General features: G+C 42.3%; 2 protein-coding genes and 1 pseudogene across 2 annotated transcripts; all 3 read right to left on the bottom strand.

Annotated features, from left to right (window-relative positions):
• Positions 1-2501: 2501 nt before the first annotated feature.
• Positions 2502-8010, bottom strand: LOC109767214 (ABC transporter B family member 4-like; annotated as a pseudogene).
• An 814-nt stretch (positions 8011-8824) lies between these two features.
• Positions 8825-9109, bottom strand: LOC141025548 (ABC transporter B family member 12-like). Its single transcript, XM_073501091.1, has one exon. The coding sequence runs from the start codon at positions 9107-9109 to the stop codon at positions 8825-8827; it is 285 nt and encodes a 94-aa protein (XP_073357192.1).
• Positions 9110-10472: 1363 nt separating this feature from the next.
• LOC109767209 (ABC transporter B family member 11-like) lies at positions 10473-26851 on the bottom strand. Its single transcript, XM_020325970.2, has 11 exons — positions 26591-26851; positions 26435-26489; positions 23953-24128; positions 23543-23734; positions 23194-23415; positions 15656-15894; positions 12530-12991; positions 12216-12444; positions 11852-12118; positions 11518-11781; positions 10473-11277 (listed from the first exon to the last, which is right to left on the bottom strand). Exons 1-11 carry the CDS (start codon positions 26849-26851, stop codon positions 10633-10635), a joined length of 3012 nt encoding a protein of 1003 aa, XP_020181559.1. The 3' UTR covers positions 10473-10632.
• Between the last annotated feature and the right edge of the window lie 383 nt (positions 26852-27234).

The raw sequence follows: 27234 nt of genomic DNA, 5'->3' as shown, positions 1-27234 counted from the left end.
TTGTTGGTTTTCTGAAACAAGTTGTTGTCCGGAACCAGAGCGGCTTCGGAGTTCAAACCGATGCAACTTTGTTGGCGGCTTTGTACCATCAAGTCGAGAAGAAGGCATTCATTATGTCACATTGTTGGCTCAAATTGAATGGGAAACCTAAGTGGCGAACCATCCTCGAGGAGATTGAAAGTGGCATTAAGAAGCTGAAGAAAAATGATGGGTCTAGTTCCGCTCAATCAATTGGATTGGATGAGAGGGAGGAAAAAATGGCGGGGCGGACATATACAAGCAATGCCGAAGAGAAACCTCCAGGTCATGGGGAACAAGTGGGAGAAGGAGATGATTACGCGTCATGGTGCGGCAAACAAAATGTCCGCCACTTGGACGGGCATTTTTCCTGTAAAGGACATGAAGAAGGAGGAAATGCACAAGATGTTCATAGATGCACAAAGGGAGAAGATAGAGTTCAAACGGGAAAAGTTAAACTTAGAGAAGATAACAAAATAGAATTGAAGAGATAAGAGAATGTTGCAAAATGGGAGCTTCAACAAGCAGCCACAAATCCAAGGAATTGAGCTCGGGAGAGAGAGAAGTTGAGGCTTGCGAGAGAGTTGGAGGAGTCGAGGATCATGTTGCAGGACATGAACCTCTTGGATGATGAAGACAAGAAGTGGCTGGTCCACACGAAGAAGATGGTCAATGAACGCAAAAACTAAAGTCATTGATTCATCTGTGTATCGCCTATCTATGTATGAACTGTTGGATTTTATTTTGGCATGTAATGAATTGTCATTTACTTTTATCATTGAGTTCATGATAAACCTTTTTATGTCTTTCTTATAGTGATCATTGGAAGTCTATCAATGCCCTAGCTTCAATGAATGAAGACCGATGGGCTACGAAGTGGAGATGATGTCGTCGGGTCATTGTTCATGATGTCTTCACCATGATTTGACTTACTAGTGTGAAAGGTACCGTGCCAGTGGTTATATCATCTAGATTGAGAGTGATATTTCATTCTTGTTTAATAGATGCTCCAAGGAGCAAGGGCATCTCTAACCGATCTCCTAAAAAAATATAGAAGTAAACAACCGAGTAAAATTTAGTGGAGTACTTTTACTCCTCTAAGCTTTGGTTGTTTCTAGCCGATCCCCTAAACTAGCTGAGTCATTTTTGTTGTCAAATAGAGGACGGTGCGTCGACCCGTTGGCTGGGGAGCTGGGGTTGCTGCCAGCCCACCCGAGTTCAAGTCCCGGCTCGGACGCATGGTGCTCACGGAGTTTCTCCTATAAATAAACGCCAACAAGGAGTTTCTCACGGAGTTTCTCCTATATTCATCCTTTCTCGCTTAGTTCCACACTATTCCGAAGTGAGCATGACAAACTCTGACAGAAGTATAAACAACAAGCAAGTGCATAGCCTTGTTTTTGTACTGAAGAAATGCTTCGTATAATCGTTTTGCCATGGGTGATGCAGAACCTCGAGCACTACAGCATGCGGAACCACGGCCTGTGCCTGGTGTCGGTGAAGCAGACAGTGCAGCTGACCAACGTGGCGGACCTCTAGGCACCAACTAACAACACCAGAAGCTGTTGAAGCGAAGCTCGAGGTTGGTTTCAGCGGCGATGGCCGCACTGTGTGTCGGGGTAGAATTCCGGTGCAAGTACGCGCGTGGCTGACCCAATTCCGCAGCCCGCCGCCGTGTCCATCACTGGTTCCAGAGCCCCAAAAATCCGCCATGGCAACCGAGAGAGCCCGGCCAGATTGGTGAACTCCGGCAGTGGCGCGGACCGGGGGTGGGGGTGCGCAGCGGCAGCGGCGACGGATTCAAGGTCAGAGGGTCAGAGGGGAGCTTGGCCGGCTCGAGGCTGCCCTAAGTTATGCAAGTCCATTTCGGCCTAGCCCAGCCCACCCAGCAGCACAAACCAGAAAGAGGGATGCCCTCGAAGAAAAGGAACTCGCCGGTGAAGATGTGGCGTCGCGGCCGACGGGAGCAGCGCGGTCGCCGACCGGCCCAGAGGTATGCGATGCTCTAAAATTTGTATGGATTCTGGGTTTTCCTGTTTCAGAATGCGCGCATCCCAGAGGTAGGCGCGCTTATCAGTTTAGCCGACGTTGTCGCCCTTTCCAAGAAACCTGTGTGTTCGAAGTCATTTGGTATGCCGCAAGACGACTATCCCTACTGCTGCGTTCGAATCCTTTGCCTAGAACCTGCAGTTTTTGTGAAGTAGAGGCTCAGATCTAGATTTTTTTAAGGGTCAGAGCTCAAATCATGTCTCTTCTCTAGGCGTTCTTCTATCAGACTACCAATACTGCTGCAGTTTTTAGTTAGTATTTAAAAGCAATTATTTATTGATATCAGCTTGCACACGGGTAAACATCTTGCATTCACTTCTCAAATCACAAAACACTGTATTGCCTGGCAAAATAATTGTACTAGGAACAAACGGATGTACCCCCTCTACCAAAATATAAGGCGTTTTTGTACTGTCAATTTGAACTACAAAAACGTCTTATATTTTAGTACGGAGGGAGTGGAATCAAAAGGAAAATAATGAATGTCAAATATACACAGTTCTACTTGGAATTTGAGCGAAGTTCTACTAGCGAAGCATAGACTCCATCCTTGATCCGCATCAGGGCCTCATGATTTCCCTTTTCTGCAATTTTGCCTTCCTTGAGGACCGCAATCGCATCAGCCCCTTTGATTGTGGAGAGGCGGTGCGCCACCACTATGGTGGTCCTGCTCACCATGACTCGATCCAATGCGTCCTGAACGATGCGCTCCGATTCCGCGTCCAGGGCGCTGGTCGCCTCGTCAAGCAGTAGTATCTTCGGGTCCTTTATAATGGCCCTTGCGATGGCTACCCGCTGCTTCTGTCCACCAGATAGCTGCACTCCTTTCTCGCCAACCAGAGTGTCGTATCCGAGTGGCAAGCTCGATATAAACTCATGAGCATTTGCTGCCTTGGCCACACCCGTAACCTCTTCCTCTGTCACCTCCCCGTGTTTCCCGTATGTTATGTTTGCACGGATTGTGTCATTGAAAAGAACTGGCTCCTGGGCTACCAGCCCCATCTGATCCCTTAACCAGCTAATTCTCAAGCTCTTAATCTCGACTCCATCTACTGAGATACTACCAGAATCAGGATCATAGAAACGCTCCAGTAAAGAAATTATTGTGGACTTTCCACTACCACTCTCTCCAACTAGTGCTATGGTCTGAAAAGGGAAGAAAAAGTTTTCAACATAGCAGTTTTTGTGGTTGTCAATCATCATATGCGAAATAAATCAGCTGAAAGCTTCTTATATATGATAACACTGCAACTAGATCATGCATCACCTATTTTAAGTATTATTCTTGGTACTATGCTAAGAGGTGGCACATAAAGTTAGTTATCCGAATGAAAACAATTGGGCGCAACAATTAAACAAGACTACAAAAGATTGCAAATCATACCTTTCTTGAAGGAATGTGCAAAGTAAAGTCACTGAATATTTGGACATCAGGGCGTGATGGGTACTTGAAACTGACATTACTGAATTCAATGTCGCTAGTGACATTTTCCAGCATCATACCCTCATCGCTACTTGTATTGATTTTTGACTTCCGATCTAGAATACTGAAAACAGAAATGGCTGAATCCTTTGCTTTTGTCGCATTAGAGGCCAATGCACTTGCGTTTGAAACCCCAACAGTTGCAAAAACCAAGGCAAAGAAAACCTGAAAAAATTCAATGAATTTGTGAATGATTATTAAAAGTTAATTCTCATATACAAATAGTTACTTGAAATGATTTAGCAATTCTTACTTTGGAAACGTCTGCAAAAGTAGCTTTTCCCTGACGTACAAACTGTGCACCAACATAGAAGCATAAAGCAACCGTAAAATACAACACCATGAATGAGAAACCAAAACCAAGACCTCCAACGATTCCACTTTGAATTCCCTGTTTCCTTAAAGCTTCACATTTCTTGTTATATGTTGTAACCACTCTTTTCTCTGCACAGAAAGATGCTATAGTTCTGATACTACTAACAGCGTCAGTTGCAACTTGACTTGCGTCTTCATACATCTCCTGCACAATAGTAGTATGATCACATTATTGTAATGATTGATTCTATGGTATTCAATCTTGAAACAAACATCAAATAACTTTTAGAGTTATGTCTCACCTTAGCTTCTTCACCAAACCCCTTCAAGAACTTCGCTTGAGCATAACCCTGTGCACCCAATAAAGGAATGACACAAGTGATAATCAGTGCAAGCCTCTAGTCTGCCTTAAAAGCTATGACAAAGCCAGCTATTAGTGAAGCTGTAGACTGCACTATAAGGCGGAGGTTATCTCCTACTAAGCGCCGAACATTTAATGCGTCAACTGAGAGTCGTGTACCAAGTGCACCACTGTAAGTGATAAAGCAGAATCTTAATATATGTGTAGATTTATGCACAAGAAGATAAAGTAACTGAGATCATTTGAATATGGTACCTGGAATTTGAGGGATTATCAAACCAAGCAACTTCCTGATGCACAATATTTTGAAATGACAGAGTACGAACACGCTCTATAAGTTTGCCACCAGCAATTCCAAACAAAAGATATTCTGCTGTGATTGCAATGAAAGATGCAATCCCCAGAACTACAAATATCAATGCCCAAAAGCTACAATCTTTTCGCAGCTTATCTGGTGGCTCGTAGAATGATTTTATGCTGCCAGTCATTAGTAGGCCGTACAATGGCAAAATGACTCCATGCACTGATGCTGCTATAGTGCCGAGTAGAAGAAATGGTACCTCCGGCTTGTTAAGATAAAAAAGGCGTCCAACTGCTTCTTTCTGAAGGGTCTTCCCATCGGGAAGGTCCTCATTGTTCTGTTCACCTGTGATTGCATCCTCATGCAACTCAACTGGTAGTCCTAATGTGTTCTTGAAGGAGTGTCTGTTGCTATTGTCAAAAGAAACATTAGTCATTGACCGTCTAACCGACAAACTAGTGCTTTTTGATAAGGAATTGGGCACTTCTGAATCCTGTATTTTACGTCTTTCATCACCACGAGTTTCTTGTAGCCTAATAAGCTGGGAGTAAGCTCCATTGGGATCCTTTACCAATGCATGATGAGGACCTGCACATGTAGGATATTTTTGTGTGGTGAATGAATCATCATAGGCTGACAATAAACATATCATAGAATGGGAAAATTAATGCATATTCAAGAGATTCTAACCTTGTTCGACTATTTTCCCTTGATGAACGACTGTGATGCAGTCAACATTCCTTACAGTGCTCAAACGATGTGCAACGACAAGTGTGGTTCTTTCCACCAATATCCTATTGATTGCCTCCTGAACTATCCTCTCAGATTCCACATCCAATGCACTTGTTGCTTCATCTAGCAAAAGGATTTTTGGATCTTTAAGGATAGCTCTCGCAATTGCAATTCTTTGCTTTTGTCCTCCAGAAAGTAGAGTGCCACATTGGCCAACCAATGTGTCATAGCCCTGGTATGAAATTAAAATGCTATTAGCTTAAATATCAAGAAGTCATTTGAAGCATTCAGTCATTATTTACATACATTTGGTAACTTGTCGATGAAGTTTGCGGCATTTGCAAGCTCGGCTGATCTCTTGATCTCTTCAAGTGTTGCATTTTCTTTACCATAGATTATGTTATCTTTAATGGAGGTCATAAACAACAATGGTTCTTGGCTAACAAGGCCGATCTTCCCTCTTATCCAATCAAGACTCAGATTCTTGATGTTGACTCCATCTATCAAAACTTCGCCAGCCTGTGGATCATAGAATCTTTCAACTAGGCTGATAACAGTTGACTTGCCACTTCCACTCTCTCCAACTATGGCCATTGTTGTTCCACTGGCTACTTGTAATGATAATCCATCTAATATTAACTGCCCGGGTCTTGCATGGTAGCGAAAGTACACATCCTTTAGCTCAACATCACCCTTGATATTTTCCAAGACCATGCCACTCATATCATCTGAATCTATTTCAGGTTTCCTCTTTATTGTTTCGAACAGTCTGTATGCTGCAGATTGACCTTCCGCAATTGCAGAAATTGATGGTGTTGCACTACCTAATGAACTGTTACAAAAATTTAAGCGCCAGGTTTACGACATTAACATAACATATTTAATGGTCACCTTTTCTATTTCTTGGCATGAAGTAGAGTTTAGGAACTACTAGTACTTCATATAGGTATGCTCTGCTGAGGTAACATAAGAAGATAGAGCAATGCAAATAGAATATTTAGCGTACTGCAGTGGGTTGCAAGCTGGTTATTCGATGAATTATATCCATCTACTGAAAATGTGAATCAATTAGTAATCCATCTACTGATAGTGCTATATTCAATATATAAGCTTGTCATATTTATTGTTTGACAAAATGTTAATTTAATACTTCAAACATAATGGTTGTAATTTCAAGTAGCTTCGACAATATCTAGCGATTGCCGTTATAACTTCCTCAGGATTCATGGCACCCTGTTGTGAGGGTGCAATAGTTGCAATTTACATCTGGTTCAAAATTGTGCTTCGTGTGGTCGATTGGGTTGATGTTTTAGAGATTTTTTTTATATATAATCGGATCCCCAAAAGTAGAAATGTACCCCATTTTCTTTTGAATTTATGGTAGATACTTTTTAGGATTATTGTTTGATTTCTTTTTCCCTCAAAGGGAAGGAGGCACCTTGAATCTCGTGGGCCATTTGTATTTATAACAAAATTATTAGCCTTGAGCTCATACCAATTGACATTATTTACCACTAAACATGAATTAGTAAGCAAATGTTAACTCTCTAAAGATAATATCTGAACACACCTTGAAAGGAACATTAAACTTCCATGGAAAGTTCCTTCTAGAATTTACAGCAATATATGTATTCGCAAGTCATGTGTAAGAAAAAAGTTATTTAGAATTTTAAATTTTATTATATAATGTTCTATATTTCCATTAATTCAAGACGTCCTTCAATAAATTGAGGATTATATACGGCAAATATTAAGATTTCAGGGTATTTGCAATGTTAAGGTTTCAGAAACTCACGTTGCGCCAGTCATTACGGCAAACAAAACAGTGATGATCTTCCCTCCAGTGTATCCTTTGTCAATGATTAGCTTTCCACCATACCAGAAACCTAGACCATAGCTGCTAAATATGATGCAGAAGACAGAGCCCATGCCAAAACCATTGACAAGGCCTTCCTCAACAGCAGTCTTGTAGGCTTTCTTTATGAATTTATTATACATTTCTATAGCTTTCTTCTCTCCATTGAAGGACACAACCTGATTACACGAGGGTTGCTAAATTAATGTTTGCTATTTATTTGTATTAGTTGAGATAATTGATATAATTTCGAATGACTAATATAATTTGAACTCACTGTTCGTATAGATCCAATTGTCTGTTCAACTGTGTCTGCAGCATCACTATACGATGTTAGTCGCTTGCTAGAAACCCGGGTTAGCAGCTGTGCAGACACTGCACCAGCGATAGCAACTAATGGTAGTGACGTTAGCATGACAAGAGTCAGGAGCCAGCCTTTTGTGAATGCTATGATAAAACCCCCAAAGAAGGCAGATATGGCTTGTACAAGCTTCCCTCCCTGTAAATCAGAATGCAGGAATGTCAGCACTTGTAGCACTGGATAGGCTGCATAGAATGTATGAAATATGAAATACACTTAGGTGAGTAACACAAAAGTTTATGTAGTAGCAAGAAATATTGATGCTTGTCATTGACTTGCACCTGCAGATCTGCGCACACTTGCAGTGTGATGAAAAATATTATGTTTCCTTATTTAGTAGTACTACAGAGGAAGTATTACCTTCTCACCAAGAGCATCTTGAATTATGACCGTATCGCTAGACATTCTAGAAACTGCTTCACCAGTTGTCATTTCTGTGTCGAAGAATGCAATATCTTGCCTCAGAACTGATTTCAGGTACAAAGAACGGATGCGGGCTGACTGCCTTTCTCCTGACATTGTCCAGCATGACATCTCTGGAAGATAATGAAGGGTGAGCCTCTTTTAGTGGGGTAACTTCTTTGCCATTAGCATAAATTTAACCAGACATATTCAATTTTTAGGAATGCAGTTGGTACTTCATGGAATGAATAGATGATAATTGATAACGAATTGAAGAATGCATTCCTCACCCAAGTGAGAACAAATTTGTGTCTCCTACACTTTTTTTTTCTTGATCACGCACCAAAGTGTGTATCATTTTGTATTAATAAGATGACACTGAGAAGGAGGTGGAAACAACAAAGCTCACCCAATATCTAACTAAATGTCTGACCGCGAACGTGGCGCTATATGATTGCACATAACTGTTTCGTTTCATTGCTCACTGCTCGTTTATTTTGTATCTTTGAACTGCAGTTGAGTTTGATATGAAAATTTACAAGTTTATAGAGTACTCTTCCGATGGAGTTTTGAGTTTTCACGGAGAAGCTGGTTTCCATCTGATATTAAATAACCTTGTTAATTATTCTCTGCATTTAGGTATAGTTGTTAGCGATGATAACTTCCTCTTCGAAAAAGAAAAAGAAAAACAATCCTCTGTGGTTAAGTCCATTTGAAAGTGGTATGTACTGAATGTATTACTATCTTTTCCTGTGTACTATTTCTTGACATCTAAATTTTCAATGACAGGAAACATGTATTGCAAGAATAGAATGGGAACCGCACTTACGAAGAAAGGAAGAAACTGCTATCCCAATGCCCAAATATACGAAGTTGAGAACAACCTGGAGATCAAAAGAACATTCTCTGTTAACTCGTCTAGCCAATCTTCAGGCTAAGTGATCTGATCACCGTAAGCTGGGGCGCACCTTGGTGACAGCGGGGAGGACGGTGCTGGTGGTGCTCTCGCCGAAGGAGTTGATGGCGTCTCCAAAGACGACCAACATGAGGGACCCCGCCACGCCGTTGCCCACCGCCCCCAGCGAGCCAACCACCATGAGCAGCACGTCGAGGCTGTCGGCGTACCTGAACATGCCGAGCAACGACACCTTCTTCTCCGGCTGTTCACCTTTTTCTTGCTCGCCGCCGTGGCGTGCTCCTTCTCCGCTGCGAGCTTCTGCTGTCGCGTCCATTTCCTGGCAGCTACAGCTTGCGTTGCTGGTGTGCTCGACGAGCCCAGGCCTGCACCGTGCCGTGTGTAGTTCCTGTCCCCGGGGGTGGAGGAGGCACTGTGTATAAGCATTTCGCCGGCCGCCCAGAGCCCAAGACAGAGTGCTTTGACTGTTCTTGGGCTGGTTGGGTGCTCCGAAGCAGAGGAAGGGCCCGGGAAAGTTTGCGATGGAAAAGTACTTTTGTGCGCACGGATTTATGGATTTTTGTATGTGGGTTTGCACGGATTTATCGTTGGCATGTGGTGATTTGCTGCGACAATTCAAGATTCACAGCCTACTTTTGTGCGCAGCGTCAGCGTAGTCACTAGTTGGTCAAATGGATTGACCAGTATTGTTTCTAGAAAGGAAAAAAAGGTGCGCTAAGATGGTCTCGGGTGGTCACCGGCACTTGTTTCTTTTTTTAAGTTGACCAATGTTTGTTTCTAGAAAGGAAAAAAAGGTGTCGACAGATCGTAAGCTGGTACGGCCATGAAATATGGATATATTCATGGAATATTTTTTTCCTATCCATGCAGCAATGTCACATCAACAAATCATGCATGTTAACCATAGTTTTCTTTTTTCACTAATCTATCCATGCAATCATGACAACATCAACAAGTCATGCATGACAGTCCTAAGTTATGTTTTTCCATTATTTTTTGGATCTTTTGATAACCAATGAATATTAGATTTTCTTTATTGGCAGTCCTAAGGTATCCGATTGTACAATGAAATATTTTAAGGCGTGACCGATCATTGTCCGCGGACGCGTCCGGACGTTTGAGGGGTCGGATTTGCAAGGTCCTTGGAAGCTCTTTACCGGTTTAGGGCCAGAGGTGCCCTAAGTTATGCATGTCCATTTCGGCCTAGCCCAGCCCACCCCAGCAGCACAAACCAGAAAGAGAGCTGCCCTCGAAAAAAAAGAACTCGCCGGTGAAGATGGCGACGCGGCCAACGGCCGGCGGTCGCCGGTCGGCCTAGAGGTATGCGATGCTATAAAATTTGCATGGATTCTATGTTTCCCGGTTTCAGAACGCAAGCATCCCAGAGGTGGGTGTGTTTATCACTTTAGCCGACGATGTCGCCCTTTCCAAGAAACCTTGTGTGTTCATAGTCATTTGGTACGCCGCAAGACGACTATCCTTACTGCTGCGGTTGTCAAACAAACAAACAAAACTCCCTACTGCTGCCTGCGCGTTCTTTGCGTAGAACCTGCAGTTTTTGTGAAGTAGAGGCTCGGATCTAGATTTTTCTAAGGGACAGAGCCCGACATCCTATCTCTTCTCTAGGCGTTTCTTCGATCAGACTACTAATACTGCGGCAGTTTTTAGTTGGTACTATTTAAAAGCAATTATTTATTGATGTCGGCTTGCATACGGGTAACTTCTTGCATTCACTTCTCAGATCACAAATCACTATATTGCCTGGCAAAATAATTGTACTAGGAACAAACAGATGTAGTAAGAATCAAAAGGAAAATAGTTAATGTAATATACACAGTTCTACTTAGAATTTGAGCAAAGTTCTACTAGCGAAGCATAGACTCCGTCCTTGATCCGCATCAGGACCTCATGATTTCGCTTTTCTGCAATTTTGCCTTCCTTGAGGACTGCAATCGCATCAGCCCCTTTGATTGTGGAGAGGCGGTGCGCCACCACTATGGTGGTCCTACTCACCATGACTCGATCCAATGCATCTTGAACGATGTGCTCTGATTCCGCGTCGAGGGCGCTGGTCGCCTCGTCAAGCAGTAGTATCTTCGGGTCCTTTATAATGGCCCTTGTGATGGCTACCCGTTGCTTCTGTCCACCAGATAGTTGCACTCCTTTCTCGCCAACCAGAGTGTTGTATCCCTGTGGCAAGCTTGAGATAAACTCATGAGCATTTGCTGCTTTGGCCACACCCGTAACCTCTTCCTCTGTCACCTCCCCGTGTTCCCCGTATGTTATGTTTGCGCGGATTGTGTCGTTGAAAAGCACTAGCTCCTGGCCTACCAGACCCATCTGATGCCTTAACCAGCTAATTCTCAAGCTCTTAATCTCAACTCCATCTACTGAGATACTACCAGAATCAGGATCGTAGAAACGCTCCAGTAAAGAAATTATTGTGGACTTGCCACTACCACTCTCTCCAACTAGTGCTATGGTCTGGAAAAGGAAGGAAAAGGTTTCAACATATCAGTTTTTGTGGTTGCCAATCATCATATGTGAAATTAACCAGTTGAAAGCTTCTTATATATGAGAACATTGTAACTAGACCTTGAATCACCTGTTCTTAAGTATTATTCTTGGTTTTATGCCAAGAGGTGGCACCTAAAGTTAGTTATCCGAATGAAAACACTTGGTGCGACAATAATGAACAAGACTAGAAAAGATTGCGAATCATACCTTTCTGGAAGGAATGTGCAATGTGAAGTCACTGAATATTTGGACATCAGGGCGTGATGGGTACTTGAAACTAACATTACTGAAATCAATGTCGCCTGTGACATTTTCCAGCATCATGCCCTCATCGCTACTTGTATCGATTTTTGACTTCCGATCTAGAATACTGAAAACAGTAATGGTTGAATCCTTTGCTTTTGTCGCATTAGATGCCAATGCACTTGCCTGCGAAACCCCAAGAGTTGCCAAAACTAAGACAAGGAAAACCTGAAAAACATCCAATGATTGTTAATTCTCATATGGAAACAGTTACTTGAAATGATTTAGCAATTCTTACTTTGAAAACATCTGCGAAACTAGATTTTCCTTGACGTATAAACTGTGCACCAACATAGAAACATAGAGCAAATGTCAAATACAACACCAAGAACGAGAAACCAAAACCAAGCCCTCCAACGATTCCACTTCGAATGCCCTGTTTCCTTAAAGCTTTACATTTCTTGTTATATGTTGTAACCACTCTTTTCTCTGCACAGAAAGATGCTATAGTTCTGATACTACCAACAGCGTCAGTTGCAACTTGACTTGCATCTTCATACATCTCCTGCACAATAGTAGTATGATCACATTATTGTAATGATTGATTCTATGGTATTCAATCTTGAAACAAACATCAAATAACTTTTAGAGTTATGTCTCACCTTAGCTTCTTCACCAAACCCCTTCAAGAACTTCGCTTGAGCATAACCCTGTGCACCCAATAAAGGAATGACACAAGTGATAATCAGTGCAAGCCTCCAGTCTGCCATAAAAGCGATGACAAAGCCAGCTATTAGTGAAGCTATAGACTGCACTATAAGGCCCAGGTTATCTCCTACTAAGCGCCGAACATTTAATGCGTCAATTGAGAGTCGTGTACCAAGTGCACCACTGTAAGTGATAAAGCAGAATCTTAGTATATGTGTAGATTTATGCACAAGAAGATAAAGTAACTGAGATCATTTGAATATGGTACCTGGAATTTGAGGGATTATCAAACCAAGCAACTTCCTGATGCACAATATTTTGAAATGACAGAGTACGAACACGCTCTATAAGCTTGCCACCAGCAATTGCAAACAAAAGATATTCTGCTATGATTGCAATGAAAGATGCAAACCCCAGAACTACAAATATCAATGCCCAAAAGCTAGAATCTTTTCGCATCTTATCTGGTGGCTCGTAGAATGATTTTAGACCGCCAGATATTAGTAGGCCATACAATGGAAAAATGATTCCATGCACCGATGCTGCTATAGTGCCGAGCAGAAGAAACGGTAACTCTGGCTTGTTAAGATAAAAAAGTCGTCCAGCTGCTGCTTTCTGAAGGGTCTTCTGATCGGGAAGGCCCTCTTTGTCCTGTTCACCTGTGATTGCATCCTCATGCAACTCAAGTGATAGTCCTGAGGGGTTCTTGAAGGAGTGTCTATTGCTATTGCTAGAGGAAGCATTAGTCATTGACCATCTAAGTGACAAACTAGTGCTTTGTGATAAGGAATTGGGCACTTCAGAGCATTGTAGATATAGAAATTTGCAAAATACTTACGGATCTGAATGTGACAGACCCGTTGACTAAAATTATCTCACAATCAAAACATGATCACACCTTAGTACTCTTTGGGTGTTAATCACATAGCGATGTGAACTAGATTATTGACTCTAGTAAACCCTTTGGGTGTTGGTCACATGACAATGTGAACTATGGGTATTAATCACATGGTGATGTGAATTATTGATGTTAAATCACATGGCGATGTGAACTAGATTATTGACTCTAGTGCAAGTGGGAGACTGAAAGAAATATACCCTAGAGGCAATAATAAATTTTATTTATTTCCTTATATCATGATAAATGTTTATTATTCATGCTAGAATTGTATTAACCGGAAACATAATACATGTGTGAATACATAGACAAACAGAGTGTCACTAGTATGCCTCTACTTGACTAGCTCGTTAATCAAAGATGGTTATGTTTCCTAGCCATAGACATGAGTTGTCATTTGATTAACGGGATCACCTCATTAGGAGAATGACGTGATTGACTTGACCCATTTCGTTATCTTAGCACTCGATCGTTTAGTATGTTGCTATTGCTTTCTTCATGACTTATACATGTTCCTATGGCTATGAGATTATGCAACTCCCGTTTACAGGAGGAACACTTTGTGTGCTACCAAACGTTACAACGTAACTGGGTGATTATAAAGGTGCTCTACAGGTGTCTCCAAAGGTACTTGTTGGGTTGGCGTATTTCGAGATTAGGATTTGTCACTCCGATTGTCGGAGAGGTATCTCTGGGCCCACTCGGTAATGCACATCACTATAAGCCTTGCAAGCATTGCAACTAATGAGCTAGTTGCGGGATGATGTATTACGGAACGAGTAAAGAGACTTGCCGGTAACGAGATTGAACTACGTATCGAGATACCGACGATCGAATCTCGGGCAAGTAACATACCGATGACAAAGGGAACAACGTATGTTGTTATGCGGTCTGACCGATAAAGATCTTCGTAGAATATGTGGGAACCAATATGAGCATCCAGATTCCGCTATTGGTTATTGACCGGAGAGGTGTCTCGGTCATGTCAACATAGTTCTCGAACCCGTAGGGTCCGCACGCTTAACATTACGATGACAGTTTTATTATGAGTTTATGTATGTTGATGTACCGAAGGAGTTCGGAGTCCCGGATGAGATCGGGGACATGACGAGGAGTCTCGAAATGGCCGAGACGTAAAGATCGATATATTGGACGACTATATTCGGACTTCGGAAAGGTTCCGAGTGATTCGGGTATTTTTCGGAGTACCGGAGAGTTACGGGAATTCGTATTGGGCCTTAATGGGCCATACGGGAAAGGAGAGAAAGGCCCCAAAGGGAGGCCGCACCCCTCCCCATGGACTAGTCCGAATTGGACTAGGGAGGGGGGGCGCCCCCTTCCTTCTTTCTCCTTCTCCCTTCCCTTTTCCTACTCCAATAAGGAAAGGAGGAGTCCTACTCCCGGTGGGAGTAGGACTCCCCCTTGGCGCGCCTCTCCCCTTGGCCGGCCGCCTCCCCCTTGCTCCTTTATATACGGGGGCAGGGGGCACCCCATAGACACAACAATTGATCTATTGATCTCTTAGCCGTGTGCGGTGCCCCCCTCCACCATATTACACCTCGATAATAACGTAGCGGTGCTTAGGCGAAGCCCTGCGTCGGTAGAACATCATCATCGTCACCACGCCGTCGTGCTGACGAAACTCTTCCTCAACACTCGGCTGGATCGGAGTTCGAGGGACGTCATCGAGCTGAACGTGTGCTGAACTCGGAGGTGCCGTGCGTTCGGTACTTGATCGGTCGGATCGTGAAGACGTACGACTACATCAACCGTGTTGTGTTAACGCTTCCGCTTTCGGTCTACGAGGGTACGTGGACAACATTCTTCCCTCTCGTTGCTATGCATCACCATGATCTTGCGTGTGCGTAGGAAATTTTTGAAATTACTACGTTCCCCAACACAATTGCCGTTATAGCTTTCTCAGGATACATGGGACCCCGCTGTGTGGTTGCAATAATTGCAATTTACACCTGGTTCAAAATTGTGTTTTGTGTGGTTGATTGGGTTGATTTTTTTAGAAAGAGAATTTTAATATATAATATGATCCCAAAAACTAGAATTGTAGCTCATCTATTTTTCTTTTGAATTTATGGTAGATATTTTTTAGGATTATTGTTTGATTTCTTTCACCCTCAAAGGGAAGGAGGCACCTTGAATCTCGTGGTCTATTTGTATTTATGACAAAATCATTAGCCTTGAGGTCATACCAATTGACATTATTTACCACTAAACATAAATAAGTAAAAAAAGTGTTAAATATAAAAAGGTAATCTCTGAACACACCTTGAAAGGAACATCAAACTTCCATGGAAAGTTCCTTCTAGAATTTACAGAAATATATGTATTTGCTAGTCATGTGTAAGAAAAAGGTTATTTAGAATTTTAAATTTTACTATGTGATATTTTATATTTCCATTCATTCAAGTAGTCCTTCCATAAATTGAGGTTGTATTATGATTTCAGGGTATTTGCAATGTTAAGGTTTCAGAAACTCACTTTGCGCCAGTTAATACGGCGAACAAAACAGTGATGATCTTCCCTCCAGTGTATCCTTTGTCAAGGATTAGCTTTCCACCATACCAGAAGCCTAGACCATAGCTGCTCAATATGATGCAGAAGACAGAGCCCATGCCAAAACCATTGACGAGGCCTTCCTCAACAGCAGTCTTGTATGCATTTTTATTGAATTTGTTATACATTTCTATAGCTTTCTTCTCGCCATTGAAGGACACAACCTATTTATATGAGAGTTGCTATATTAATGTTTGCTATAATTTGTATTGACTGAAATAATTGATATAAGTTTGAATAACTGATATACTTTGAACTCACTGTTCGTATACAATTGTCTGTTCAACTGTGTCTGCAGCATCACTAAACCAACACTAACTTGACGAACTATCGTTGTGGTTTTGATGCGTAGGTAAGAATGGTTCTTGCCCAGCCCATAGCAGCCACGTAAAACTTGCAACAACAAAGTATAGGACGTCTAACTTGTTTTTGTAGGGCATGTTGTGATGTGATATGGTCAAGACATGATGCTATATTTTATTGTATGAGATGATCATGTTTTGTAACCGAGTTATCGGCAACTGGCAGGAGCCATATGGTTGTCGCTTTATTGTATGCAATGCAATCGCCATGTAATTGTTTTACTTTATCACTAAGCGGTAGCGATAGTCGTAAAAGCAATAGTTGGCGAGACGACAACGATACTACGATGGAGATCAAGGTGTCGCGCCGGTGACGATGGTGATCATGACGGTGCTTCGGAGATGGAGATCACAAGCACAAGATGATGATGGCCATATCATATCACTTATATTGATTGCATGTGATGTTAATCTTTTATGCATCTTATCTTGCTTTGATTGACGGTAGCATTATAAGATGATCTCTCACTAAAATTTCAAGATAAAAGTGTTCTCCCTGAGTATGCACCGTTGCGAAAGTTCTTCGTGCTGAGACACCACGTGATGATCAGGTGTGATAGGCTCTACGTTCAAATACAACGGGTGCAAAATAGTTGCACACGCGGAATACTCAGGTTAAACTTGACGAGCCTAGCATATGCAGATATGGCCTCGGAACACGGAGACCAAAAGGTCGAGCGTGAATCATATAGTAGATATGATCAACATAGTGATGTTCACCGTTGAAACTACTCCATCTCACGTGATGATCGGACATGGTTTAGTTGATATGGATCACGTGATCACTTAGAGGATTAGAGGGATGTCTATCTAAGTGGGAGTTCTTAAGTAATATGATTAATTGAACTTAAATTTATCATGAACTTAGTCCTGATAGTATTTTTGCAAATTATGTTGTAGATCAATAGCTCGCGTTGTTGCTTCCCTGTGTTTATTTTTGATATGTTCCTAGAGAAAATTATGTTGAAAGATGTTAGTAGCAAAGATGCGGATTGGATCCGTGATCTGAGGATTATCCTCATTGCTGCACAGAAGAATTATGTCCTTGATGCACCGCTAGGTGACAGACCTATTGCAGGAGCAGATGCAGACGTTATGAACGTTTGGCTAGCTCAATATGATGACTACTTGATAGTTTAGTGCACCATGCTTAACAGCTTAGAATCGGGACTTCAAAGACGTTTTGAATGTCATGGACCATATGAGATGTTCCAGAAGTTGAAGTTAATATTTCAAGCAAATACCCGAGTTGAGAGATATGAAGTCTCCAACAAGTTCTATAGCTAAAAGATGGAGGAGAATAGCTCAAGCAGTGAGCATGTGCTCAGATTGTCTGGGTACTACAATCGCTTGAATCAAGTGGGAGTTAATCTTCCAGATAAAATAGTGATTGACAGAATTCTCTAGTCACCATCACCAAGTTAGTAGAACTTCGTGATGAACTATAGTATGCAAGGGATGACGAAAGTAATTCCCGAGCTCTTCGTGATGCTGAAATCGACGAAGGTAGAAATCAAGAAAAACATCAAGTGTTGATGGTTGACGAGACCACTAGTTTCAAGAAAAGGGCAAAGGGAAGAAGGGGAACTTCAAGAAGAATGGCAAGCAAGTTGCTGCTCAAGTGAAGAAGCCTAAGTCTGGTCCTAAGCCTGAGACTAAGTGCTTCTACTGCAAAGGGACTGGTCACTGGAAGCGGAACTACCCCAACTATTTGGTGGATAAGAAGGATGGCAAAGTGAACAAAGGTATATTGGATATACATGTTATTGATGTGTACTTTACTAGTGTTTATAGCAACCCCTCGGTATTTGATACTGGTTCAGTTGCTAAAGTAGTAACTCGAAACGGGAGTTGCAGAATAAACAGAGACTAGTAAAAGGCGAGGTGACGATGTGTGTTGGAAGTAGTTCCAAGATTGATATGATCATCATCGCACACTCCCTATACTTTCGGGATTAGTGTTGAAACTAAATAAGTGTTATTTGGTGTTTGCGTTGAGCATGAATATGATTTGATCATGTTTGTTGCAATACGGTTATTCATTTAAATTAGAATATAATTGTTGTTCTGTTTACATGAATAAAACCTTCTATGGTCATACACCCAATAAAATGGTTTGTTGGATCTCGATCGTAGTGATACACATATTCATAATAATGAAGCCAAAAGATGGAAAGTTAATAATGATAGTGCAACTTATTTGTGGCACTGCCGTTTAGGTCATATTGGTGTAAAGCGCATGAAGAAACTCCATACTGATGGGATTTTGGAATCACTTGATTATGAATCACTTGATGCTTGCGAACCGTGCCTCATGGGCAAGATGACTAAAACGCCATTCTCCGGAACTATGGAGAGAGCAACAGATTTGTTGGAAATCATACATACAGATGTATGTGGTCCGATGAAAATTGAGGCTCGTAGCAGGTATCATTATTTTCTGACCTTCACAGATGATTTGAGCAGATATGGGTATATCTACTTAATGAAACAGAAGTCTGAAACATTTGAAAAGTTCATATAATTTCAGAGTGAAGCGGAAAATCATCGTAACAAGAAAATAAAGTTTCTACGATCTGATAGTGGAGAAGAGTATTTGAGTTACGAGTTTGGCATTCAGTTAAAACAATGTGAAATAGTTTCACTACTCACGCCACCTGGAACACCACAGTGTAATGGTGTGTCCGAACATCGTAACCGTACTTTATTAGATATGGTGCGATATATGATGTCTCTTACTGATCTACCACTATCGTTTTTGGGGTTATGCATTAGAGACAGCTGCATTCACGTTAAATAGGGTACCATCTAAATCCGTTGAGACGACATCTTATGAACTGTGGTTTGGCAAGAAACCAAAGTTGTCGTTTCTTAAAGTTTGGGGTTGCGATGCTTATGTGAAAAGGTTTCATCCTGCTAAGCTCAAACCCAAATCGGAGAAATGTGTCTTCATAGGATACCCAAAGGAGACAGTTGGGTACACCTTCTATCACAGATCCGAAGGCAAGACATTCGTTGCTAAAAATGGATCCTTTCTAGAGAAGGAGTTTCTCTCGAAAGAAGTGAGTGGGAGGAAAGTAGAACTTGATGAGGTAACTGTACCTGCTCCCTTATTGGAAAGTAGTTCATCACAGAAATCTATTCCTGTGACTCCTACACCAATTAGTGAGGAAGTTAATGATGATGATCATGTAAACTTCAGATCAAGTTACTACCAAACCTCGTAGGTAAACCAGAGTGAGATCCACACCAGAGTGGTACGGTAATCCTGTTCCGGAGGTCATGTTATTTGACCATGACGAACCTACGAACTATGAGGAAGCGATGATGAGCCCAGATTCCGCGAAATGGCTTGAGGCCATGAAATCTGAGATGAGATCCATATATGAGAACAAAGTATGGACTTTGATTGACTTGCCCAATGATCGGCGAGCCATTGAGATTAAATGGATCTTCAAGAGGAAGACAAACAGTGATAGTAGTGTTACTGTCTACAAAGCTAGAATTGTCGCAAAATGGTTTTCGACAAGTTCAAGGTGTTGACTACGATGAGAGTTTCTCACTCGTATCTATGCTTAAATCTGTCTGAATCATGTTAGCAATTGCCGCATTTTATGAAATATGGCAAATGGATAAACAAAATTGCATTCCTTAATGGATTTATTAAAGAAGAGTTGTATATGATGCAACCAGGAGGTTTTGTCAATCCTAAAAGTGCTAACAAAATATGCAAGTTCCAGCGATCCATCTATGGACTGGTGCAAGCATCTTGGAGTTGGAATATACGCTTTGATAAGTTGATCAAAGGATATAGTTTTGTACAGACTTGCGGTGAAGCCTGTATTTACAAGAAAGTGAGTGGGAGCACTACAACATTTCTAATAAGTATATGTGAATGACATATTGTTGATCGGAAATAATGTAGAGTTATTCTGCAAAGCATAAAGGAGTGTTTGAAAGGAGTTTTTCAAAGAAAGACCTCGGTGAAGCTGCTTACATATTGAGCATCAAGATCTATAGAGATAGATCAAGACGCTTGATAAGTTTTTTCAATGAGTACATACCTTAACAAGATTTTGAAGTAGTTCAAAATAGAACAGTCAAAGAAAGAGTTCTTGCCTGTGTTACAAGGTGTGAAATTGAGTAAGACTCAAAGCCCGACCACGACAGAAGATAGAAAGAAAATGAAAGTCATTCCCTATGCCTTGGCCATAGGTTCTATAAAGTATGCCATGTTGTGTACCAGATCTATTGTATACCCTACACTGATTTTGGCAAGGGAGTACAATAGTGATCTAGGAGTAGATCACTGGACAGCGGTCAAAATTATCCTTAGTGGAATAAGGATATGTTTCTCGATTATGGAAGTGACAAAAGGTTCGTCGTAAAGGGTTACGTCGATGCAAGTTTTGACACTAATCTAGATGACTCTAAGTCTCGGTCTAGATACATATTGAAAGTGGGAGCAATTAGCTAAGAGTAGCTCCGTGCAGAGCATTGTAGACATAGAAATTTGCAAAATACTTACGGATCTGAATGTGACAGACCCGTTGACTAAAATTATCTCACAATCAAAACATGATCACACCTTAGTACTCTTTGGGTGTTAATCACATAGCGATATGAACTAGATTATTGACTCTAGTAAACCCTTTGGGTGTTGGTCACATGACAATGTGAACTATGGGTGTTAATCACATGGTGATGTGAATTATTGATGTTAAATCACATGGCGATGTGAACTAGATTATTGACTCTAGTGCAAGTGGGAGACTGAAGGAAATATGCCCTAGAGGCAATAATAAAGTATTATTTATTTCCTTCTATCATGATAAATGTTTATTATTCATGCTATAATTGTATTAACCGGAAACATAATACATGTGTGAATACATAGACAAACAGAGTGTCACTAGTATGCCTCTACTTGACTAGCTCGTTAATCAAAGATGGTTATGTTTCCTAGCCATAGACATGAGTTGTCATTTGATTAACGGGATCACCTCATTAGGAGAATGACGTGATTGACTTGACCCATTCCGTTAACTTAGCACTCGATCGTTTAGTATGTTGCTATTGCTTTCTTCATGACTTATACATGTTCCTATGACTATGAGATTATGCAACTCTCGTTTACCGGAGGAACACTTTGTGTGCTACCAAACGTCACAACGTAACTGGGTGATTATAAAGGTGCTCTACAGGTGTCTCCAAAGGTACTTGTTGGGTTGGCGTATTTCGAGATTAGGATTTGTCACTCCGATTGTCGGAGAGGTATCTCTGGGCCCACTCGGTAATGCACATCACTATAAGCCTTGCAAGCATTGCAACTAATGAGCTAGTTGCGGGATGGTGTATTACGGAACGAGTAAAGAGACTTGCCGGTAACGAGATTGAACTAGGTATCGAGATACCGACGATCGAATCTCGGGCAAGTAACATACCGATGACAAAGGGAACAACGTATGTTGTTATGCGGTCTGACCGATAAAGATCTTCGTAGAATATGTGGGAACCAATATGAGCATGCAGGTTCCGCTATTGGTTATTGACCGGAGAGGTGTCTCGGTCATGTCTACATAGTTCTCGAACCCGTAGGGTCCGCACGCTTAACGTTACGATGACAGTTTTATTATGAGTTTATGTATGTTGATGTACCGAAGGAGTTCGGAGTCCCGGATGAGATCGGGGACATGACGAGGAGTCTCGAAATGGCCGAGACGTAAAGATCGATATATTGGACGACTATATTCGGACTTCGGAAAGGTTCCGAGTGATTCGGGTATTTTTCGGAGTACCGGAGAGTTACGGGAATTCGTATTGGGCCTTAATGGGCCATACGGGAAAGGAGAGAAAGGCCCCAAAGGTAGGCCGCATCCCTCCCCATGGACTAGTCCGAATTGGACTAGGGAGGGGGGCGCCCCCTTCCTTCTTTCTCCTTCTCCCTTCCCTTTTCCTACTCCAATAAGGAAAGGAGGAGTCCTACTCCCGGTGGGAGTAGGACTCCCCCTTGGCGCGCCTCTCCCCTTGGCCGGCCGCCTCCCCCTTGCTCCTTTATATACGGGGGCAGGGGGCACCCTATAGACACAACAATTGATCTATTGATCTCTTAGCCGTGTGCGGTGCCCCCCTCCACCATATTACACCTTGATAATATCGTAGCGGTGCTTAGGCGAAGCCCTGCGTCGGTAGAACATCATCATCGTCACCACGCCGTCGTGCTGACGAAACTCTCCCTCAACACTCGGCTGGATCGGAGTTCGAGGGACGTCATCGAGCTGAACGTGTGCTGAACTCGGAGGTGCCGTGCGTTCGGTACTTGATCGGTCGGATCGTGAAGACGTACGACTACATCAACCGCGTTGTGTTAACGCTTCCGCTTTCGGTCTACGAGGGTACGTGGACAACACTCTCCCCTCTCGTTGCTATGCATCACCATGATCTTGCGTGTGCGTAGGAAATTTTTGAAATTACTACGTTCCCCAACACAATTGCCGTTATAGCTTTCTCAGGATACATGGGACCCCGCTGTGTGGGTGCAATAATTGCAATTTACACCTGGTTCAAAATTGTGTTTTGTGTGGTTGATTGGGTTGATTTTTTTAGAAAGAGAATTTTAATATATAATATGATCCCAAAAACTAGAGTTGTAGCTCATCTATTTTTCTTTTGAATTTATGGTAGATATTTTTTAGGATCATTGTTTGATTTCTTTCACCCTCAAAGGGAAGGAGGCACCTTGAATGTCGTGGTCTAGTTGTATTTATGACAAAATTATTAGCCTTGAGGTCATACCAATTGACATTATTTACCACTAAACATAAATAAGTAAAAAAAGTGTTAACTATAAAAAGGTAATCTCTGAACACACCTTGAAAGGAACATCAAACTTCCATGGAAAGTTCCTTCTAGAATTTACAGAAATATATGTATTTGCTAGTCATGTGTAAGAAAAAGGTTATTTAGAATTTTAAATTTTACTATGTGATATTTTATATTTCCATTCATTCAAGTAGTCCTTCCATAAATTGAGGTTGTATTATGATTTCAGGGTATTTGCAATGTTAAGGTTTCAGAAACTCACTTTGCGCCAGTTAATACGGCAAACAAAACAGTGATGATCTTCCCTCCAGTGTATCCTTTGTCAAGGATTAGCTTTCCACCATACCAGAAGCCTAGACCATAGCTGCTCAATATGATGCAGAAGACAGAGCCCATGCCAAAACCATTGACGAGGCCTTCCTCAACAGCAGTCTTGTATGCATTTTTATTGAATTTGTTATACATTTCTATAGCTTTCTTCTCGCCATTGAAGGACACAACCTATTTATATGAGAGTTGCTATATTAATGTTTGCTATAATTTGTATTGACTGAAATAATTGATATAAGTTTGAATAACTGATATACTTTGAACTCGCTGTTCGTATAGATCCAATTGTCTGTTCAACTGTGTCTGCAGCATCACTATACGATGTTAGTCGCTTGCTAGAAACCCCAGTTAGCAGTTGTGCAGACACTGCACCAGCGATAGCAACTAATGGTAGTGATGTTAGCATGACAAGAGTGAGGAGCCAGCCTTTTGTGAATGCTACGATAAAACCCCCAAAGAAGGCAGATACGGTTTGTATAAGCTTCGCTGCCTGTAAATCAGAATGCAGGAATGTCAGCACTCGCAACACTAGGTGGGTTGCATAGAATGTACAGTATGAAGTATGAAATACACTTATGTGAGTAACACAATGTAGTAGCAATAAAAACACAACTTTCCCCATTGACTTGCGCCAGCAGATTTGCACACACTTGCAATGTGATGAAAAATATTATGTTTCTTTATTTAGTACGACAGAGGAAGTGTTACCTTCTCACCAAGAGCATCTTGAATTATGACCGTATCGCTAGACATTCTTGAAACTGCTTCACCAGTTGTCATTTCTGTGTCGAAGAATGCAATATCTTGCCTCAAAACTGATTTCAGGTACAAAGAACGGATGCGGGCTGACTGCCTTTCTCCTGACATTGCCCAGCATGACATCTCTGAAAGAAAATGAAGGGTGAGCCTTTTGTACTAACATCTCTGCCATCAGCATGAATTTAAGTAAACATATTCAATTATTTGGAATGCAATTGGTACTTCTCATGGAATGAATACATGATAACTGATGACGAATTGACGATTACATTCCTCACCCAAGCGAGAGCAAATTTGTGTCTCCCAGTTCGACACTGTTTTTTTTTCCTTGATCACACACCAAAGGGTGTGCCATTTTGTGTTAAGAAGATTTTTCTTTTTTGAAAAGGTTGTATCAAGAAGATGACGCCGAGGAAGTGGAAACAACAAAGCTCGCCCCACAGCTAACTAATAAACATCTAATGCAAACACGGCGATATATGATTGCACATCATTGTTTCGTTTCATTGCTCACTGCTTGTGAATTTTGTATCTTCGAACTGTAGTTGAGTTCGATATTGAAAATTTACTAGTTTATACAGTATTCTTTTGATGGAGTTTTCATAGAGAAGTTGGTTTCCATGTGATATTAAATAATTTACGGTACATCAGATTAATTTTGACCGTTTATTTCTTTAGTTCAACGGCCCAGATGAGCCAATACTACAGGCAGTAATTAAGGGCGTTTTGGGTAGTTCACATGTATCCATCCCGCAGGTACCTTTCCCTGAAATCTCACGCAGTAATTCTCCATCCCACACTCGTCCATTTTCCATCGCCATTGCCAGCCCGCACCGTCGCCATCGCTCGTCGCGTCCTAGCTAGCCGTCGGCAGCGGCGAGTTGTCATGCCTTTGTGTTGCCCTCGAACCTACAGGATTTTCAGTGGGTCACGGGTCACCCGACGAAGACGACGAACGGACGAAGGCGAGTGCGTCGCCCCGGCCGCATGCCCTCTTCCTCGCCTTGCCGGCTGTCGTCCACGGCTAGATTACCCGGGTTTTGGTCTTCTCGTCAAGCCTCCGGGATCTGGAACTGGTCGCTGACATAAAGATGACAGCCTTCGCTTGGGCCGCATGACCCCGACCTTGCCCAGCCCGTCCCATGAATGACCATGCAGAAACTAGAATACTAGTATCATAGTAAGTAGTCAACCCCATCGAGCTCTCTTCTTGACATCATGCCATGTGCATTCTTTTCCAAAAAAAAGCTAGCTAATTAAGTTAGTTCCTGCCGCCGCCGGCGGCCTGCAAGGCTGTGACTATGCGCTGGGAGCAGTGCATGCGGTGTTGGGATGGAGGGGCGCCAGCCTGCACGGAGAGTCTGGTTGGCCCAGAACATGGGGCGGCGACCTGCAGGCTGATTATTTTGCTAGCGATAGCGATGGATGGCCGGCATCGGGGACGGAGGCCTGCAGCGGCGGTCGGCAGTCTAAGAGCAGGTGCAATAAAGCTGAGTCAGCTGGCTATAAAAAATAAACTACTCTTTCCGTTTATTTTTGTAAGTCGTTTCAGATAACTTAAAATGGGCTGTTTTGCACATTATCTGAAATATCTTGAAAGTCTTATAAAAGTCTTATAAAAGTGAACAGAGAAAGTAGTATATTTTTGCTTAATTGGAGGAAAGAAAAGAGGAAAGAGAAGGTAAGCGGGCTCTTGGTGAAGAGCCAGCTTCAGCACGTGCTCCTAGGCACTTTGTGAGAGTGAAAGATGGACCATATAATAAAAAAGTAGTACACTCTTCTAATCAACTATTATACATATTGGCTACAAGATGGGCTATACATGACATGGCAATGGCTTATATCCAGCAGTTGGCTATACTATTAACCATGCTTTAATTAATTAGACGAAACATAATTACCAATATGTCCTTAAATCAAAATTTGACGGTCTCATGCTGACCATTAGATTAACTTAATACTACCCGTTATGTTGAGTAGTCCCTCCCTTTCAAAATATAGTGCGCCCGCGCTTCCCGAGGTCCAACTTTGACCATAAATTTAACCAACGAGACCGACTGCGGCGGGAAAAAAATATAATTGAAAAGTTCTTTTGAATACGAATTCACTGGTATAACTTTTGCTCCCGCCGCAGTCGATTTCGTTGGTTAAATTTATGGTCAAAGTTGAAGCACGGGAATAGAGGAAGCACTATATTTTGAAACGGAGGGAGTAATATGATGTACCGCAAAATTTGTTGTTCGCAATGATGCAGCGGCTGGGGTTAAACTTCCTTTTCGAAAAAGAAAAACAATCCTCTGCGGTTAAGTTTACTTTAAAGTGGTATCTACTGAACGTATTACTATCTTTTTCATATGTACTATTACTTGACATCTAAAGTTTCACCGACAGGAAACATGCATCCCAAGAATAGAATGGGAATTCCACTTACGAAGAAAGGAAGCAACTGCTGTCCCAATGCCCAAATATATGAAGTTGAGAACAACCTGGAAATCAAAAGAACACTCTGTTAACACTCTGTTAACTCGTCTAGCCACTCTTCAAGTTAAGTGATCTGATCACCGTAAGCTGTGGCGGCGTGGCACACCTTGGTGACGGCGGGGAGGACGGTGCTGGTGGTGCTCTCGCCGAAGGAGTTGATGGCGTCTCCATAGAGGACCAATAGGAGGGACCCCGATGCGCCGTTCCCCACCGCCCCCAGCGAGCCGATCACCATGAGCAGCATGTCGAGGCGGTCGGCGTACCTGAGCATGCCGAGCAACGACACCTTCTCCGGCTGGTCATCTGTTCGTTGCTCGGCGCCGTGGCGTGCTCCTTCTGCGCTGCTAGCTTCTGCTGTCGCGTCCATTTCCTGGCAGCTACTGCTTGCGTTGCTGGTGTGCTCGACGAGCCCAGCCTGCACCGTGCCGTGTGTGGTTCCTGTCCCCGGGGGTGGAGGAGGCACTGTATATACGCATTTCGCCGGCCGCCCAGAGCGGGACAGAGTGTTTGACTCTTCTTTGGCTGATTGGGTGCTCCGAAGCAGAGGAAGGGCCCGAGAAAGTTTGCGATGGAAAAGTACTTTTGTGCTCCGAAGTAGAGTATGTGGGTTTGCACAGATTTGTCGTTGGCATGTGGTGATTTGCTGCCACAATTCAACATTAACAGCCTACTTTTGTGCGCTGCGTCAGCATAGTCACTGGTAGATTCTCTAAGTTCACCTAAGCTAGATTAGATCGGTAGCTAGCTCTG

Source organism: Aegilops tauschii, chromosome 6, assembly GCF_002575655.3.
Source record: "Aegilops tauschii subsp. strangulata cultivar AL8/78 chromosome 6, Aet v6.0, whole genome shotgun sequence".
NCBI lineage: Eukaryota > Viridiplantae > Streptophyta > Magnoliopsida > Poales > Poaceae > Aegilops > Aegilops tauschii.
Note: the sequence above shows the minus strand (reverse complement) of the source record. Positions and strands in the feature narration are given on the sequence as shown.